The 19,507-nt window shown below is 45.3% G+C and overlaps 1 protein-coding gene across 2 annotated transcripts in view; it reads right to left on the bottom strand.

Moving 5' to 3' along the window:
- LOC141099767 (NFX1-type zinc finger-containing protein 1-like) overlaps positions 1-19,507 on the bottom strand; it is a 486,056-nt gene that overhangs the window by 393,887 nt on the left and 72,662 nt on the right. For both annotated transcript variants that reach the window (XM_073587805.1, XM_073587806.1), the window contains one exon: positions 3,866-4,030. In XM_073587805.1, coding sequence (XP_073443906.1) covers positions 3,866-4,030 — 165 coding nt within the window. The remainder of the gene's footprint in view (positions 1-3,865; positions 4,031-19,507) is intronic.

The raw sequence follows: 19,507 nt of genomic DNA, 5'->3' as shown, positions 1-19,507 counted from the left end.
TCTGGGGTTTCTGATTGGGATTTAAGACAGCTGACTCCCTCTATCCCTGCTGGTGATTTTCTTCTTGTGCCTCCTGAGGTCTGGTGTCTCCTGCTCTTTACCTGCATGTTCAGCTAAGTGGTTCATTTGCTATTCTGTTTGCATTTGATCTGGTTTTGTTTAGCTCTGCTTTGTGCGGGTCAGCTAGCTCCGGCTGGGGCTGTGCTTAATCACCGCCCATATGTTACTGCTTGTGCCAGTTTGTTTTGTCCCCTTTTATATTGGTCTCTTTTTGCTTTGCTTTCAGAATATACCAGAGTGCTGATTAGTGGGGGCAAAGTCGTGCGACTTCAGTGTTTTTGTGCATCAGACATGTTGGACTTTTTTGCAGGGTTTTTTGCTTGATTGCAGACAGTGTCTTTCGTTTCCTGTCCTGTCTAGTCAGTGTGGGCCCCATTGTTTGCTCAGTCTATTTTTCTGCCTGCGTTTGTGTTTTCATCTTGTCTCACCGACAATATTTGTTAAGGGGCTATCTATTCCTTTGGGGTCTGCTCCGGGGCAGTTTAGATTTCCTCTTTCTTGCTTTAGGCTTAGCTAGCTCTCCGGCTGTGCCGAGTCGTCTAGGATCATCGTAGGTACGCTCCACGGCTACTGCTAGTTGTGTGGACAGGATCAGGGGTCTACATCCGCTTAGTTACCAACCTCTCTGGTTTTCTGTGGCTTAGCCTGGGCCTGCTATCCTCCTCGGTGACCCATTCATAACAGTTACTAGTATGTGTAAGTTACTTGAGGAAGAAGTAATACAAGGATATATCACCAAGAAAGGACAAGAATATTTTTTGAACGATACTCCAGCATGTCCCATATATCATGCCCTTCCCAAAGTGCACAAGGGTCATTTTACTCCACCACTTCGTCCCATTGTAGCAAGCATAGATTCACTGACTGAGAATTTATCATAATGGCTGGATAATTTGTAATCCTTTGTGGTGCAGACTGGTAGTCATATCAGAGACACCAAACAGTTACTTCAAATTATGGGTAAAATAACATGGCTTGATCACTACTATTGGGTTACCAGTGACATCATATCCCTATATTTATGCATTCCCCATGACATGGCTCTAAGAGCCTTGTCATTTTATTTGCACAAATATAGCCAATATTCTGAGAGTTTAATTGCATATATTTTATTTTTTACTTCATTTTTATTAACCAATAACTTTTTTCATTTCATAATGAATATTACTTGCAGATCCAAGGTTGTCCTTCACTTGCAAACTTGTATACAACATGGTGGGAGAGACAGTTTTATATTCATTATCTAATGCCTTCCATAAGCATATAGTTTGGTATGGTAGCTATATCGACGATTTGTTGTTTATCTTCTCCACCAGACATAGTTCTTGTCAGATGTCTTCTAGCTTTCTTAATGACAATGACATTAATCTCAGATTTACGATAGAATGTCATGCACAAATCACACCTTTTCTGGATGTTTTGTTAAGACGGAGTCCTATTAATATAGTGATTATTACTGACATCTATAGAAAGCCAATTAGCAACAATTCCATTCTGCATGGCCACCCATTACACGTTATAAAAAATCTTCCAGTTGGTGAATTTGTCAGAGCTCATAGATCTTGTTCTGATGACACAAATTTTGACAAAGAGTGCGACATCATCCACAATGACTTTCTTCCCAAGGCAATAGCAAACCTTTACTAACTAGAGTACAAGGCATTGCGAAATATAAAACTAGACATTGTTTTTTGTATGGTAGCAGAGAAAATAATATACAAGATTATTCCCATCAATTTATGTTTACAACTACATATAGTTCTAGTTACTATCATATTGAAAACATCATATGCAAAAAACTTACCTGCACTGTATCAGGAAGAAATCCTATCAAATCTTGTCTTCGGGAGTTAATTTTTCTCCCAATCAGCCTAATTACAAGCAACAAAATTAAATCAAACAAAATGTGGCTATCATGAAAAGCCAATTTTCGCTCTGGGCAATCAAGGTGTAGTTTATGTAAATATATGAAAAAACATCTGTTTTTTTAGTAATCGACTCCAAACGCGTATATGACATTAAAACATTTATTAATTGCAACACCACACATGTTGTGTACTCAGCAGAGTGCTGCATTCAATATATCAGGTGCACTAGATGAAAAGACCAGGATAGCAGAATATACATTATGATGCGGTTCCTGACCACTTGAAAAGTAAACATTCCATGTCTGGTGTATGGAGGCATTTTCATGAAATACACAAAGGTGATTGCTCTTGATTGCTAATCACGGGCATAGAGAGGGTTAACCGAAGATGGTAACTGGATACAGCTTCTTAAACGTGAAGCTTTTTGGATCTTAAATTTGGTTATTAGATTTCCAAACGTTCTTAACTATAAAAACGATTTAATGTATCTTCACATAATATACACATTTTTCTATACAAACAGAAAATTTAAATGATAAAACCTACTTTACACTCATTATTATGTGGCATTATGGATATTAGTACATATTTTCTTCTTTAGTTTTGTCATTTATAAAATCTGTCTGTTTATGTGAATTAACATATAAGTATATAATCTTGTCTTAAGTGTGATACATAGGGTTAATAATTAAGGACAATCATAGTGTTTTCCACACACCCCTTTTTGGAGCAAGTTTTATATAACCTTACCCGTTTTACACACTACTTGTCAGGACTAAGAGCTTGTACAGTTCGAAACGCGTTGACTTAATGTTAATATGTCATTTTAATTCTAATTTCTATTTTAAAAAGCCCTAATAAAGTGTGATGTTCTACATATTTCAATTTTTTTTTTTGCGGTTTCCTCTTTTTCATGGATAAATAACTCAGGAAGTCAGTCTGATGCCTCTGAGAACCACACCCTTATTTCAGGTATTTCTCACAGCCAGGGAGCTGAGGCTAGCTCCAGCTCTCCACTCATATTCAAATGATCCGTACGGGCTTGACCAACTACACACTACCATTGCTAAAGCAAGTATAATGCTGCCAACTCTGCTGTACTGCCTCTCCTACCACATAGACTGCTGAAGATGAGAGCTTTTAATCACACTCGGGTCTGCTGTACTCCAGCACACTGAGGAGAGCAGACTCAGTCATTATGCCTCACATAGAGCCTGTTCTAAATTATAGTGAGAGTGTATTTTTATCCTTGTATGTGGATGCCTGCAAAAGGATGCCAGAGCTGACAAATCTATGAGAGCAGAAGTGTTTGGGAATACTTTCTTACAGTGCTGGGTCTGATTTTTTTTGCCAGCATATAAAAATATATTTCAGAGCTAAATGAATGCCTTTATTGGCAACAATGTTTCTCCCCGGACTCAGATGAGTCTCTATGGCTGTAATGAAAAGTAACATTCTGTGTGAGGTGGAGTTCCACCCTCCAGTCATTTTTCATAAGACAGCTTTTCCTGATAACATTTAGGACATTCCCTTTGGTAGTGGGGTGGGGGCTTGTAAAGGACAGGTCAAAAGCATAAGTTGCCCTATGCATTTATAATGCATCTCCCTCCAGTGCACACTTAACATGCAAGTACGTACCCTACAAGATTTTCTGGGTCATTTTTTTATCTTTGATATCTAAACCGTATTTGGCAACGCTAGTTGGGGCTATTTTATGCCCTAGATGACTTTTCTATTTGTGGTAAAGGATTGATAAAGAGTCCAGCCTCTTCTTCGGGCTTATAAGATCATCAAATTTCCCTACTTTCTTAGATTCTCCAGACTATTGAATTACAGAACCCTTTTCAAAACTGCTCTATTTTAAACAGGTAGTCAAAAAATTTCTGCATGTGCACACAAGGTACCTTTTATCAAAGATCCAACCATGTTTTGCCTACCATATCTCTGTGGACTTTTATAACGATATGATAACCTCCCCTGTGTACCATAGCGCTGTTGTTGGCCTCTATGGACGAATGTCTGAACTTGTGGATTACCATTTCTCCCACCACCAGTTGCTTCATTTTGTTGTGATTTATCTCTGAAGGCTCCTTGAGCTGCACCTGGAAGATAAAATATTTTAAAGTGAGCTGCAATGTTTTGTGACAAAGAAAATTAAATCAAAAAAAGTTTTTTTTGTTTTTTTTTTACCTGGTAAGTGTTGATTTTGACTCCAAGATTTACAACTAGTAATTGTGACATCTTGTAAAATAATGAATACTGTATTTTTCCTATCTACAACAGTAAATGCCATAGTGATGCAAACAAGAGTTACTAGATACTCAAATTTGAAAATTAAACCTTGGGCTACAAATAGGCTTTTTGTAGAACTGATGTAGCTAAAATGACAGCCAAAGTCTTACTTTGAACTGCAACTATAGCTAAGGACAAAAAATCTTATTGCTGTCATAAAATGTATACAGTATAAGCAACTAAATGGAATTCTAAGCCTTTAAAAAAAGTTTCATTTTGTACTTTTTTGCTTTGCGAAAATGAACAATCATTAACAAATAGATTGTTTAAAAAATAGTTGTCTTGTGGTCATTAGTTATTAGGACAATATGCTGCACTCTGCAACAGTAATACCTAAAAAAAAACAGATTGAGAAATAAAACATTAAAAAAACTGGCCATGGGGGCGTGGCTATATGGCTGAAGAGAGAGGACGCATGTTGGGAGAGCTCCCAAGAATCCTGCCCTTATCCTGCAACTAAGACCTTATTACTGCAATATACCTGGCGGTACTTGGACCCCTGGATATCGGGACCCCCCTGGTCTCCCGTGGGTGGACGTGGAGCGGCTCTGGTGAGCTAACTGCTGGGGAGGCCGAGACGGACGGCGGGGCCTGCACGGGGCGGCGGCCATCTTAGACACGCGCTCTGGCAGTGAGAGCTGCGGCGTCGGCCTTCACAGCTGCACCGCCACCTGGGCAGTGAACATCCATTCTGAGGACTAATAGGGATGCGCGGTGAATGCCCTGAAAGATTGGGCCCTGCGTTTTCTCCCCCCTACTGTTATACTCGCTATACCTGTTGGCGCCATTACTGTGGGAGCTTGTGGACTCCCTTCACTGCTGCTGTCTCTGTGGGTGCTGCGGATCCCCCTCCCCGCCGCAAGAAATCCTGTTGACTCGGCACCGGACGCTGTCCTCATAAACTCACGTGGCTCCTCTGTGTGGGAATTATTCCTGGGCTGCAATCGTTTTATCATCTGACGTGGGAAACCACCGGAGCATATACCTCCAGTTATCTTGCGTTACCATACTGCCACTGATCATGAATCGATCTAAGGGGTCAGGAGTAGCAGAAAAGTTGAAAGAATATGCCAGACCCGATCCCTCTGAAAGTGCACGAGCTCTTAGAACCAATCCCTCTCAAGCTCAGCGTAAGAATCGTCCATCTGGGGGAGAAGAAGAATCTGAGCAGGAAGAATTGACCCTCAAACATGCATCCAAACAGTTGATGCAGGCCATCTCACTGACTAGGACATCCCTGACTGAGAAAATAGAGGACGTATATACTGAGGTGGGACGACTTCGACAGGATATGCAAACTATGAGGGAACGCATTACAGAAATGGAGACAAGAGTGTCCCAGGTGGAGGACACCATCGCGCCTATGGAGGCCAAGTTAACGAAAGCGGCAGGTTCTGTGAACGCCTGGAGGCAGAAAGTGGACGACCTGGAGAATAGAATGCGTCGGAACAATATTCGTGTCATTGGTCTGCCGGAACACTCAGAAGGTCAATATCCTGAGCAATTCCTGGAAGGTTGGCTGAAGGCTTCTTTGGGAGATGAATTCTATCCTATGTTTGCCGTCGAAAGGGCTCATAGGGTCCCTACAAAACCCCTTCCTCCGGGAGCCCCACCTAGACCTTTCCTGGCACGTCTCCTCAACTGTAAAGACAGAGACACTATTCTGCGCCTTGCATGGCAAAAAGGCCCCATCAAGTTCTACAATGCCGTGATCTCGATTTTCCTGGACTTTTCCATGGAACTTCAGAAACAGAGGGCACAATTCATCGATGTAAAGAAGCGGCTCAAAGAGAGAAATGTTATATACTCAATGATCTATCCGGCCCGGCTCCGGGTCATACATGGGGGCTCCTCTGTGTTTTTTACGGATCCAGCGGAGACGACTGAGTGGCTGCAGTCTCATATGGGATCCCCTGCAAAGGAATCCTAATAAACTTACTACTAACCTAAATTCTTTTATTAATGGTCTAATGGGGGCTCTCCTTGCAGGTACCCAGTTTACCAACTATACCGGACACTGTGACCAGTGATGGTATCCCCCTGCTTGTGTTTTGCTAGGAGCGTGAGACTTTGCTCCACTAATGTTTGGTTCCTGGTTTGTTCTCTTTTTTACAATAGTTTTTATTGTTACTTAGGTAAAAGTCGCAGCCAATGGCAATCTGAATCTCTATGTGGTGCCTCTAAATTCTGCTCGGGTAGTACTGTATGCCACATTCACCGGAGTGGGTATGGGGTCTGAGATGATATGTATGACATGGAACGTGAAAGGTATAAAGGCCCCCCGGAAAAAGATCAAGGTTTTCTCACAGATCAGACATTATCATCTTCACATTGTGGCCTTGGTGGAGACGCATCTGACCAGAGATACTGCTCGGTGCATGCAGAAACCTTGGGTACAATGGTCTGTCCATGCATTTCACACTAGTTATTCGAGAGGGGTCTCATTGCTGGTACATAGAGACGTTAGATGGGAAGCCAGGGAGACCCGGAGAGATCCTGAAGGTCGCTTTGTCTTTGTACATGCATTGATAAATACCAGGGAATATGTAATCCTATGTGTTTATAACCCCCCACCGGCCAATACGTCCATTCTTCAAAAAGCAAGGAGCTTCTCCTTAAATCATCCAGACGCAGATGTTACCTGCATTTTTGACTTCATCATGAATACCCACCTTGACAAATTGAGATTAGAGGGAGGCACGTCTGAGGAAGTCTCTTCGTTGAATGTAACCCAACTGTCATTATTTATGGAAGGTAGCGGGTGGCTAGATTTATGGAGGATGCGTCACCCTGAATTAAGGGAGTATACCTGCCACTCATCCACTAAGAGATCTCTATCGCGCATAGATTATACAGTGGGGAAAAAAAGTATTTAGTCAGTCAGCAATAGTGCAGGTTCCACCACTTAAAAAGATGAGAGGCGTCTGTAATTTACATCATAGGTAGACCTCAACTATGGGAGACAAACTGAGAAAAAAAAATCCAGAAAATCACATTGTCTGTTTTTTTTTCATTTTATTTGCATATTATGGTGGAAAATAAGTATTTGGTCAGAAACAAAATTTCATCTCAATACTTTGTGATATATCCTTTGTTGGCAATGACAGAGGTCAAACGTTTTCTGTAAGTCTTCACAAGGTTGCCACACACTGTTGTTGGTATGTTGGCCCATTCCTCCATGCAGATCTCCTCTAGAGCAGTGATGTTTTTGGCTTTTTGCTTGGCAACACGGACTTTCAGCTCCCTCCAAAGGTTTTGTATAGGGTTGAGATCTGGAGACTGGCTAGGCCACTCCAGGACCTTGAAATGCTTCTTACGAAGCCACTCCTTCGTTGCCCTGGCGGTGTGCTTTGGATCATTGTCATGTTGAAAGACCCAGCCACGTTTCATCTTCAATGCCCTTGCTGATGGAAGGAGGTTTGCACTCAAAATCTCACGATACATGGCCCCATTCATTCTTTCATGTACCCGGATCAGTCGTCCTGGCCCCTTTGCAGAGAAACAGCCCCAAAGCATGATGTTTCCATCACCATGCTTTACAGTAGGTATGGTGTTTGATGGATGCAACTCAGTATTCTTTTTCCTCCAAACACGACAAGTTGTGTTTCTACCAAACAGTTCCAGTTTGGTTTCATCAGACCATAGGACATTCTCCCAAAACTCCTCTGGATCATCCAAATGCTCTCTAGCAAACTTCAGATGGGCCCGGACATGTACAGGCTTAAGCAGTGGGACACGTCTGGCACTGCAGGATCTGAGTCCATGGTGGCGTAGTGTGTTACTTATGGTAGGCCTTGTTACATTGGTCCCAGCTCTCTGCAGTTCATTCACTAGGTCCCCCCGCGTGGTTCTGGGATTTTTGCTCACCGTTCTTGTGATCATTCTGACCCCACGGGGTGGGATTTTGCGTGGAACACCAGATCGAGGGAGATTATCAGTGGTCTTGTATGTCTTCCATTTTCTAATTATTGCTCCCACAGTTGATTTCTTCACTCCAAGCTGGTTGGCTATTGCAGATTCAGTCTTCCCAGCCTGGTGCAGGGCTACAATTTTGTTTCTGGTGTCCTTTGACAGCTCTTTGGTCTTCACCATAGTGGAGTTTGGAGTCAGACTGTTTGAGGGTGTGCACAGGTGTCTTTTTATACTGATAACAAGTTTAAACAGGTGCCATTACTACAGGTAATGAGTGGAGGAAAGAGGAGACTCTTAAAGAAGAAGTTACAGGTCTGTGAGAGACAGAAATCTTGATTGCTTGTTTCTGACCAAATACTTATTTTCCACCATAATATGCAAATAAAATGAAAAAAAAAACAGACAATGTGATTTTCTGGATTTTTTTTTCTCAGTTTGTCTCCCATAGTTGAGGTCTACCTATGATGTAAATTACAGACACCTCTCATCTTTTTAAGTGGTGGAGCTTGCACTATTGCTGACTGACTAAATACTTTTTTTCCCCACTGTATATTCGGATCCAGCGGTCTGGCGATGTGGGTAGACAACATAGAACATGGCAGTAGGGGGATTTCAGACCATAGTCCGGTCATTCTTAAACTTAAATATGGGCAACCAAATAATAGGATGTTCTGGAAGCTGAATCCTTTTTGGTTAAATTTAATGGCGGCTCCAGATAGAACGATCGATCAGTTGCATTGTTTCATCTCGTCCCACCCAGAGCCTCAAGATATCAATTTATTTTGGGATGCCCATAAGGCATATCTGAGGGGTTGCTTATCTTCCACGATATCTTATATTAAAAAGGTAACCTCAAGGGAGGATGATGAGATGGAGCGGCGAATGAAAGATTCAGAGGTTACATATATATCTAACCAAACTAGCGGTAACAGGACTGAGTGGTTGGTTGCTCAGAGGTTATATGCTCTGCATAAGGACACTAAGTCCAAGCGTAAACTATTCTTTACTCGCCAGTCGTATTTTGAGCTGGGAAACCAGGCAAGCAAACTTTTAGCCTATTTGGTGCGCCAACATAACACCTCAAATACAATACTACAGATTCGTAAGCCGGATGACTCATTGGTATCTTCAACTGAAGAAATACTTGGCTGTTTTTATGATTATTACAGGTCATTATATGAATCTAAAAGTGACTGTGACAGCTTGGGGTGTTTAGACTATCTGTCAGATGTGATATTCCCTACATTAAAATCCTGAACAACGGGCCCTTATGGACGCTGAATTTACTGCGGAGGAGATAGAAAATGCCATAACAGACATGGCCTCCGGGAAGGCCCCGGGGCCGGATGGATTCCCTATTGAATTGTACAGGAAATATAGGGATATATTAACGCCACTTTTGGTTAAAGTATTTCGGGAATTTGGGAAGGGAAATCTATGCCTGAATCCTTTTACAAAGCTAATATCATAGTGCTTAAGAAGGAGGGGAAGGACCCTTTGGAATGTGGATCCTACCGCCCTATCTCGTTAGTAAATGTGGACTATAAAATTTTTACTAAGATTCTAGCTACCAGACTGAATTCGATTATATTGAGTCTTATACATTCTGATCAAACAGGTTTTATGCCTGGTAAGAGCACTTCCATTAACATCAGACGGGTCCAGTCAATAGCCCAATATAGCTCTCTAATGCCAGACAACAAGTGGGCACTGGTATCGCTAGATGCTGCCAAAGCTTTTGACTCTCTTGAGTGGCCTTTCCTCTCCGCGTGCTTACAAAGATATGGCTTCGGGGATAAATTTGTAAAATGGATCAAGATATTATATATGAAGCCCAAAGTCCATATTATAGTGAACAAATCCGTGTCTGAGTTTTTTCCATTGCATAGGGGGGACTCGTCAGGGGTGCCCCCTCTCCCCAGCCCTATTTGCCCTTGCATTTGAGGCATTGGCAATACGTATTAATCTTCCCCTGGTATTAAAGGTATAAATATAGCGGGTCGGGTAGATACCATTGGTCTATATGCTGACGATATGGTGATATTCATGGATGAAGCGGAGGAGACTCTACCACAAGTAATTGCCATTATAGATAGATTCAGTAAATACTCAGGTCTATATATAAATTGGGAGAAGTCCGCTCTGCTACCCCTTTCTCACGCCCCAATGCCCCAGTTAGAAGCTCTCTCCACGCTGCCTATTGTACCTAGTTTTAAATATTTGGGTATATATATATCTCAAAATAGTACGCTTGACTCACAACTCAGTATTCACCCATTGCTGGAACTAGTTAAAATGAAATTCACAACTTGGAGCAAACTCCCGCTGTCTGTGGCCGGACGTATAAACATAATTAAAATGATATTACTCCCCAAGCTTAGCTATTCCCTTCAGCATAGTGCTGTAATAGTACCCAAATCCTTCTTTGTAAATCTCAATTCCCAGATCATATCTTTCATCTGGGGGAAAACTAGGCCCAAACTTAAATTGACCACCCTGCAGAGACCAAGGAAGGGAGGTGGGACGGCGTTTTCAGATTTTTTCTTATACTATTTGGCTGGGCAAGCTAAAGCTTTAAATAAATGGATGCCGGGTAGTTGCCTCCCCAATTCGGAAAGCCACCTACTCCATATTGCGCTAACTGACTTCCCACTAGGTTTCCTTGAGTTGGAGAGGACTAATGTCCCTCGTCTACTACCCTTGCTCCGACTGGCGCGAATAGTATTGAGACAGATTAAGAAAGTGATTGGGTTTAAAGATTTTATAGCTGAAATGCCCCTATGGAATAATGACTATTTCCCAGAACTACTGAGCCACCCATCCACTGTTTTTTGGATGCAACATAATGTTTCCTCGATGGGAGACTTGTATGACCAGGGGACCTTGGTGTCTTTTGAGCAATTACAGGTTGCACATGATATTCCGAGATCCCAGTTTTTTCGTTATTTACAGCTGAGATCGGCTCTTATCACACATGATATATGGGGGTGTGGACCGTACTATTTCATCTCTGCCTCTGATAGGAATCCTTAATTCGCAGGGTCCCCAGGGTCTCATCTCCTCTTTATACACGTACATGCTGTCGGTGGGAACGGAATCTGCTATAAGCTCTATTAAAAGGAAATAGGACAGACTCATCCCTGATGCTCAGGGAGAGGAGTGGGAGGAGATCCTGGAATCTCGGAGTATCACCATCTATTAATAATAGAATGATACAGCTGTATATAATTAATCAATCATACTTAACCCCGACACGACTTTTCAGGATGGGTCGACTTGAATCATGAGAATGTCTGCGATGTCATACACCAGATGCGGATTTTGTTCATATGATCTGGCAATGTCCCATTATTTTACAGTACTGGAAAGAGGTGACCCTGCTTTTGTCATCCTTGATGCAAACCCCAGTTCCTCTTGTACCACTGGTCTGCTTGTTTGGGGTATGGGATGAGGAGAACTGGGGTAATTATGACGGGATTTTTCTGCATGAAACACTATTTATGGCACGGAAGGTGTTGGCACTACAGTGGATGGGGGGTTCATGTCCCTCACTTAGAATGTGGATTGACCTGGTGAACTTGATTGTTCCATTCGAACGTAAGCTTTATCAAAATAGGGGATGCCCGGGCAAATTTGAGAAGATCTGGGAGAGGTGGAATTCCTCTCACCTTATTTTGCAAAATTGAGACATCATATGTGAGATAACATGATATAAGATATTAGGCTGCGCAGTAGTAGGCACAAGTTGATATAGTTTTAGTTGTAGTTTAGGAATGTTCTTTATTATCTGAATGAATAATATGATAACAGCTGGTGAAAATCAACTGATATGCATGCTTCATAATGTATAACTGGTTGGCTGTTATCTGCATGAACAATATGTTAAAAGCCTGTGAAAGTCAACTGATATACATGCTTCACAATGTATAACCGGCTGTTTTCTGTATATTTGTAAGGGCTATGCGTGTATTTTATTATCATAAGCCAATATGTATGTTATTCTCCTTTTTGTTCAATAAACAAATTAAAAAAAAAACAAAAAAAAACTGGCCATACACACCAAAGGTCTATGGACCAAATGTGTCAAATTCTGTAGCACCAGCCAACAACTAATATATATGAGAGTCTAAAGACTCTTCAACCAGGGAAAATGTCAAAATAAATAATGATTGGGTAGTTGGATTTTTGTGCCAAACTTTTTTTTTCTAAAAGGTACATAAAATATTACATAAAATCAGCAATAATTATGGATCATAACATATAGCACGGCTGATAGTTATTTGATGTAACTCTTGCAACAGTAGTCAGACCACTGTAGATGGTCAGACAGCTGTAGATTCTCCCATGCGAGAGAATAAGGCACATTATACAAATGACACTTGGCTCAAACTCTGATCAGAGTTTGATACGAGTGTTAGTGTGTGTCACAATCCCACCGCTGCCACCAATATGTCACGATCCCACCGCTGACATTGGTATGTCACGGAGGGATGCGATGCACTGCCGGCACACGGCTGTCCCAGGCACAGTGGAAGCTTATCTTAGTTATCCCACCACTGGCACCATGTAACAAAAATACAGCAAGCTAGTCTTGCCTTAACAATTTATCGCAGGGAGCGTTATTTTGGATGCCCCACCACTGCTAACAACCTTCTACGAACTGCGGGGATTTATGTATATCCCACTTTCTCAGTTCCACTTTGGAACTCGCAGCTCTCCGGCGCCCCCCTTATCCTCAGGTCAGTCAGGGAACTACACCTAGGATAATTGGTCGCCGGCCGGCTGCTTTTTGTGCACAGGCGATTAGACCACTGCAGTAAGAGAATTATCAATGCTTTGGCCTCAGCCACCCAATCAGCATATAAGACCCTTCCGTACTGCCAGCTAGCCCAACCAACCAAGACCAACCATGCCGCCACCAGCTCCTGGTTTCTCTCCTGAATTTAAAGACTTAATAGAGGGGTTCGAAGCCAACCCAATTAGTAGCGTAATTATCTAAAAAAAATCGCATGTTCGTTTCTTAGAGCATGGAGGCAGGCTAATAATTTTATGATTTATTTCCCAAAGGGGCAGTGATTACACAGATAAAAGTTATTACAAATTTGAGACATTAGATATGTACAAGGCAAATATAAAATAACAAGGATGAAAGGCAGAAATTAAAACTTACAATTGCTCAATGATCTCTAGGCAACCCATGTGGCTGGGGGGATGGGCATCAGTCATACATCTCCAGACATCTGGTGATCCTTTTAGCATGGAATCTGCAGCTCCAACTGAGTGGTTTGTATCTTGGCATGCCTTATGGCCTCTGCTGTGTGACCTCACAGAAGGGGCCGGCTGGAGAAGTTCAGCCCCCCTTTCTCTAAGTTGCAATTTACCTAAAAAACTTATACTAACTATATCTAGACGAGGGAAGCTCGTATAAACACGCCAATGGTGTCATTTTTCCCAGTTTATCGAAACCAATAAAACAAAATCAAACATGCAGTAATTCGGACACACCATTTGGGAATAACCCATATGTCAGTTTGTGGAGGGGTTAGAACCATGAAAATTAGGGGTTAGAAAGCTGGTTTTGTGTCCTACGCAGGAATGTAATTTTCATATCTCTGCCGCGTATGGTTTTTGCGATATGACTTGTTTTAATATCTCTCATTCATATGCTTGCCCCACATGGCTCAAACAAAGAAACCCTTTCCCTTAACTAATCAACATTCCTTTCTGTGGAGAGGGGCCAAATGCTTGCAGAGGAAGTGTCCTATTACCAATGCGGACACAGAGCTGTTAAGGAGGGGGGAATGGGGGATTGCAGGATCTGACAGTCTACAATGTCATCAGTAGATTAGCAATGGGAGATTTCTAAAATGTCCTAGCAAAATCATATCTTTCAAACATATCTTACATTACACCTCCCCCTTTAAGAGTGCGCTACGGAGGCATAACCTGATGGTAATCCGCCATGCGCACCTCAGCGGGTTCACCCCGGTGGGACAACCCATCGGCATTACCATGTTCGCTGCCCCTTTTGTGTTGTACGGTAAAGTTGTACTGTTGAAGGGCAAGGCTCCAGCGGAGCAATCTTCCATTGGTTCTGGACACTGTGTGCAGCCAGCTCAGAGGGTTGTGGTCGGTTACCACCGTGAAGGTGCGCCCGTACAGGTAGGGCTGCAAACGTTGCAGTGCCCACACAATGGCCAGGCACGCCTTCTCGATGGTGGAGTAGGCCACTTCCCTCGGCAAATATTTCCGGCTCAGGTACAATATGGTTCCCCGAGTCGACCTGGCTGAGCACAGCACCGAGGCCAAACTCGCTGGCGTCGGTCTGTACTAGAAACAGGCGACTGCTGTCTACTGCTTTCAACACTGGAGAGTTTCACAGGGCTGTTTTCAAAGCTTGGAAGGCCGCCTCACAGTCATCTATCCAGTTGACTGTTTGGGGTAGCCTCTGCTTGGTGAGGTTGGTCAAGGGTTTTGCAAGGGCGCTATAGTCCTGTACGAACCGCCTATAGTACCCTGCAGTGCCCAAGAAGGACTTCACCTGCTTCTTGGTACTGGGGGTGGGCCAGGACGCGATTGAGTCCACCTTTTCCGGCTCCAGACTCATGGAACCCCCGCCTACCCAGTGCCCCAGGTAGTGGACCTTGCTCATGCCCATCTGGCACTTTCCCGGCTTGATAGTCAGGCCTGCCTGGTGAAGACGCTTGAGCACCTCCTGGAGATGCTGAAGGTGTTCCTCCCAAGTGGAACTGAAGATGGCAATGTCGTTCAAGTATGCCACCGCGTACTCCTCCAGTCCCAGGAGCAGGTTGTTGACCATCCGCTGGAAAGTGGCAGGGGCTTTCTTCATGCCGAAGGGCATGACTGTGGACTCATACAGTCCAAAGGGGGTGATAAAGGCAGATTTCTCCTGCGCCTCAGGGCTCAGGGGGATCTGCCATTAGCCCCGGCTCAAATCCATGATTGATATGTACTTTGCTTTCGCCAACCGCTCAAGCAGATCCTCAATGCGTGGCATCGGGTGTGCATCAGAGGTTGTGATGGCGTTGAGCCCCTGTAGTCCACGCAGAACCTCATTGATCTCTTGGCGCATGACTTGTTGCACCGCCTCAAGAGATCTGATAAGGTGTTTGACGTAGTGGGGCGTGATTCCCGGTGTCCACCTCATGAACCGCTAACTCCGTCCTCCCAGGTCGGTTGATGAACACGACCCGGAAGGGTTCCAGGGTGGCCAACAACTGCGACCGCTGGGGTACGGTTAACAAATCACTTATCTCCATGTCCTCAATGGACCCATTGGCCTTGGCTTGGGCCAGCATGTCCAGGAGGGAATCTTCCTCCCCATCCTCGGGCAGGTTGCAGACTGGTAGGACGCAAGCTTCACGTTCGTAGAGAGCCTTCAGCATATTGACGTGAAAGGCCTTGCGCCTACCCCGAGCATGGTCAAGCGTGACCACGTAGGTGACCGGGTTGAGCTGTTGGTAGACGACGTATGGGCCTTCCCAGGCTTCCTGAAGCTTATCCGTTGGTATGGGGACCAGCACCCACACCTTTTGACACACCTGGTAGGTCCGCTCCCGGGTGTTCTGGTCATACCAGTGCTTCTGGTCAGCCTGGGCCTGCGTCATGTTGTCATGCACCAACTGCGTCAAGGTCTGCACCTTGTCATGGAAGTGCATGACATAATCCACGATGGACACTTCTGTGGGGTTTGGCTCATCTTCCCAGGATTCTCTTATCAACCCAAGGGGTCCCCGGACTCGCCTGCCATACAGTAGCTCAAAGGGGGAGAACCCCGTCGAGGCCTGCGGAACCTCTCTGTAAACGAACAGCAGATGTGGGAGGTACCACTCCCAGTCGCGCCCTTGGGTTTCAGCCAGCATGTGGAGCATCTGTTTGAGGGTACCGTTGAAGCATTCACACAAACCATTAGTCTGTGGGTGATACGCACTCGATACCAGGTGCTTCACCTGAATTTTCTCACAGAGAGCCTCCATTAGGCGAGACATAAATTGGGTCCCTTGATCGGTAAGCATCTCCCTGGGAAATCTTACCCTTGAAAAGAAGGTCACCAGTGCATCAGCCACCTTATCCGCCCTGGTTGAAGACAGAGCTACTGCCTCTGGGTACCGGGTAGCATAGTCTACCACGGTGAGAATGTATTGCTCTCCAGAGCTGATGGCCAGCGGGCCTACAATGTCCACCGCGATTCATTGGAAAGACTCCTCTATCACCGGCAAAGGGATAAGGGGAGCCTTAAGAGCAGGCCCCGCCTTACCCACTTTTTGACAGGTGTCACAGGAGCGGCAGTATTGTGTTACATCTGTCCCCATCTTGGGACAATAGAAGTGTTGAGACAGCCGTGCCTTTGTTTTGCTGACCCCCAAGTGTCCCGCGAGTGGAATCTCATGGGCAATCCGCAACAACTCAGTTCTGAACTGATAGGGGACGACCAGCTGTTTTTCCCTCAACCACTCCTTTTGGGATTCCCTAGGTACTGTCTCCCGGTACAACCTTCCTCGTTCCCAGAACACCCTCTCCTTATCAGGCTCGGAGGTGGGCATCTTGGCGAGATCTCTCAATTTCTCAAGGCTCGCATCTGAGTGCAGAGCAGCCTGGAACTCCTTGCTGGAGGCTGCCAGAAGTGACGTCAGGGTCCCTTCCTCACTGGGACCTTCTGGAACCTGCTCTGGGTTCACCTCTGGTTCAGTCTCTCCTGTAGCAGAAGATGGTCCAGAAGACAGGGCGCTACCTGCGATCTGGGCACTCTGACTGCATGTGACAGCTGCTACGTATGCTGTCTCCTTGGGGATTTCTACAGACCCACCAGCCGGCGCTGCTAAGGGCTCTACCTCCCCATTCACCCCCAACACTTCAGGAGCAGTGCTACTTATGGGCCAGTTACCTTCCTCGGTGGCACTGGTCAGTTTCATGGCATTACCTTCCTCATGGTCCCCATGCACCTCCCCATTTCCTTGAGCAACGTTCCTTGCTCCTGCCAGGGATTACTCAGGCGTCACACTCCGCAGAGTGATGGGGCTGAGTACTTCGGTACCTGTGGACACATCTACCGTTTCAAAGAAATGGTTAACAGGTTCAGTCGGCACAGATACATTATCATCCTCATTCCTAGGGAAAGAATGGTTATCAGATTTCTTTGGTACAGTTACATCACCATCAGCATCATTCCTGGGGAAAGACTGGTTATTAGTTGCATCATTACTCATCAAGGCATTAGCAGGTAACACATTCAGTTTCCCATCATCATCAACATCATCAACATCATGGTTAACATTACCCTTATCATCAGGTTGGGGAGGGGTGTCAGGGACGTAGTATGCAACCATCCTCCCCAAGTCAGTCCCCAATAAAACATCAGTGGGCAGGTTTTCAGACACGCCCACTTCCCTCACCCCGCTCCCAGCACCCCAATCAAGGAAAACCCGGGCCACTGGCAAGGGACAATGGGTGCCTCCAATCCAGGTGACAGTCAGGGTTTTCCCCTCAACAAACTCTTCAGGGGCCGCCAGTCCAGGACGGATGAGGGTTCGTTCAGCCCCGGTGTCCTTGAGGCCTTTAGCAAGACGGGTCCCCACCTGGACGTGTTGAACGATGTCATCAATCCTTCCAACCACATCTCCCACCAAAAGAACAGAGGTGTTGGGCCCAGAGGCCTTGGCTGGGGGGGTCTTCTGCTTTTCTGGACAGGTGGCAGTGAGATGACCAGTCCGATTGCAGGAAAAACACCTGCGAGGATCTGATGTAGGCCTGGTGTTGACAACAGGGACAGGGCCTCCGAAGTGACGGCTGGCAGGGGCACTGGGGTTGGTTGCAGGCTTACCCCCTCTCCAGCTGGCAGTGACTGGCCTCCGTGTCTCTGGCTTCCGGTTAGCCTCAATGCTGTCGGCGATGTGCGCCACTTTGCCCGCATTCGTTGGTTTGCAGTCCAGGATGAACTGTCGGACCTCAGCTGGGTAAAGATGCAGGAACTGGTCTTTGATCAACAGGTCCCATAGCAGCTCAAAGGAATCAACTGACAGTCCATGGATCCACTGGTCAAAGTGGGTCCTGAGTCCTTGCACCACATTGCAATAACTGTCGTGTGGGCCACGTTGGAGGTTCCGAAACGTCTTTCGGTACACATCGGGTGTCAACTGGTATTTGGCGATCAGAGCCTGCTTTATGGCGTCATAGTCGTTGTCTTCTTCTGGCAGAAGAGAAGCAAATGCCCCCAGAGCTTTGCCTTTTAGCCGTGGGGTCAAGTACCTGGCCCATTGGTCTTTTTTCCAGCCGGTACTGTCTGCAGGCTTTCTCAAAGACTCGCATAAACGTGTCCAAGTCCCCGTCCTTTTCCATCACGGGAAAATGCTCTGGCCGGGGTTTAGGACTCTGGGCGCTGCTGGGCTCACTGCTGCGGGCTATGGAGGATGTTTCCCCCTGCCGGAGCATCTCAAGTTCATGGGCTCTCTGGGCTTCCCGCTCGGCTCTCTCAGCCTCTCTTTCGGCCTGTGCTTGGCGCTCAGCTCTCTCCTGAGCTTGCTGCATCAGCTTCAGATGTCCATCATGGTCTTCGGCAGGGAGCTGCTGTAGAGCCATTTGCAGATAGCGGTCCACGACTTCCTGGCTGCTGGTCCGGCCGACCTGCACCATCTGGATCTCTGCGGCGGCACCATTGGCACTGGTGCTGCCTTCTGCGCCCTGGCTCTCATTCCGTTGCATTACAGCCGCGACCAACTGGACTTTAGTCTTGTCGGTGACATCAATCTGGCTTTCCCTGCACAGGGACCTCAGGGTGTCCTTATTAAGCTGCTTATAATGGGGGATTCTCCCCAAGTAGCCATGGTTGCCAAATAAAAGATAGAAAAGAAAAACGGAGAGAAGGGACGGGATACTCGCAAGTACACACAAATGTCTCAGGACTAGTAAACACTGAGTCTGTTCTCCAAAACATTTGATGCAGGATTCCCGCAGGAACCGTGCAGGTTTTTAGTGAGAGGAATGATCGCTCAAACCAAATCACTAATGCTCTATGATTATCCCACCGGGCTGCCAATATGTCACGATCCCACTGCTGCCACCAATATGTCACGATCCCACCGTTGACACCGGTATGTCACGGATGGAGGGACGCGACGCACTGCCGGCACACGGATGTCCGAGGCACAGTGTGGGCTTATCTTAGTTATCCCACCACTGGCACCATGTAACAAAAATACAGCAAGCTAGTCTTGCCCTAACAATTTATCGCAGGGGGGGTTATTTTGGATGCCCAACCACTGCTAACAACCTTCTACGAACTGGTTGGATATCCTTAAAGACAAAAATGTCCAGGAAGGATGGAAAATCTTGAAAAATGAAATTCTCAAAGCACAGTT

Source organism: Dendrobates tinctorius, unplaced genomic scaffold, assembly GCF_039654945.1.
Source record: "Dendrobates tinctorius isolate UK_male_01 unplaced genomic scaffold, ASM3965494v1 ptg000102l, whole genome shotgun sequence".
NCBI lineage: Eukaryota > Metazoa > Chordata > Amphibia > Anura > Dendrobatidae > Dendrobates > Dendrobates tinctorius.
Note: the sequence above shows the minus strand (reverse complement) of the source record. Positions and strands in the feature narration are given on the sequence as shown.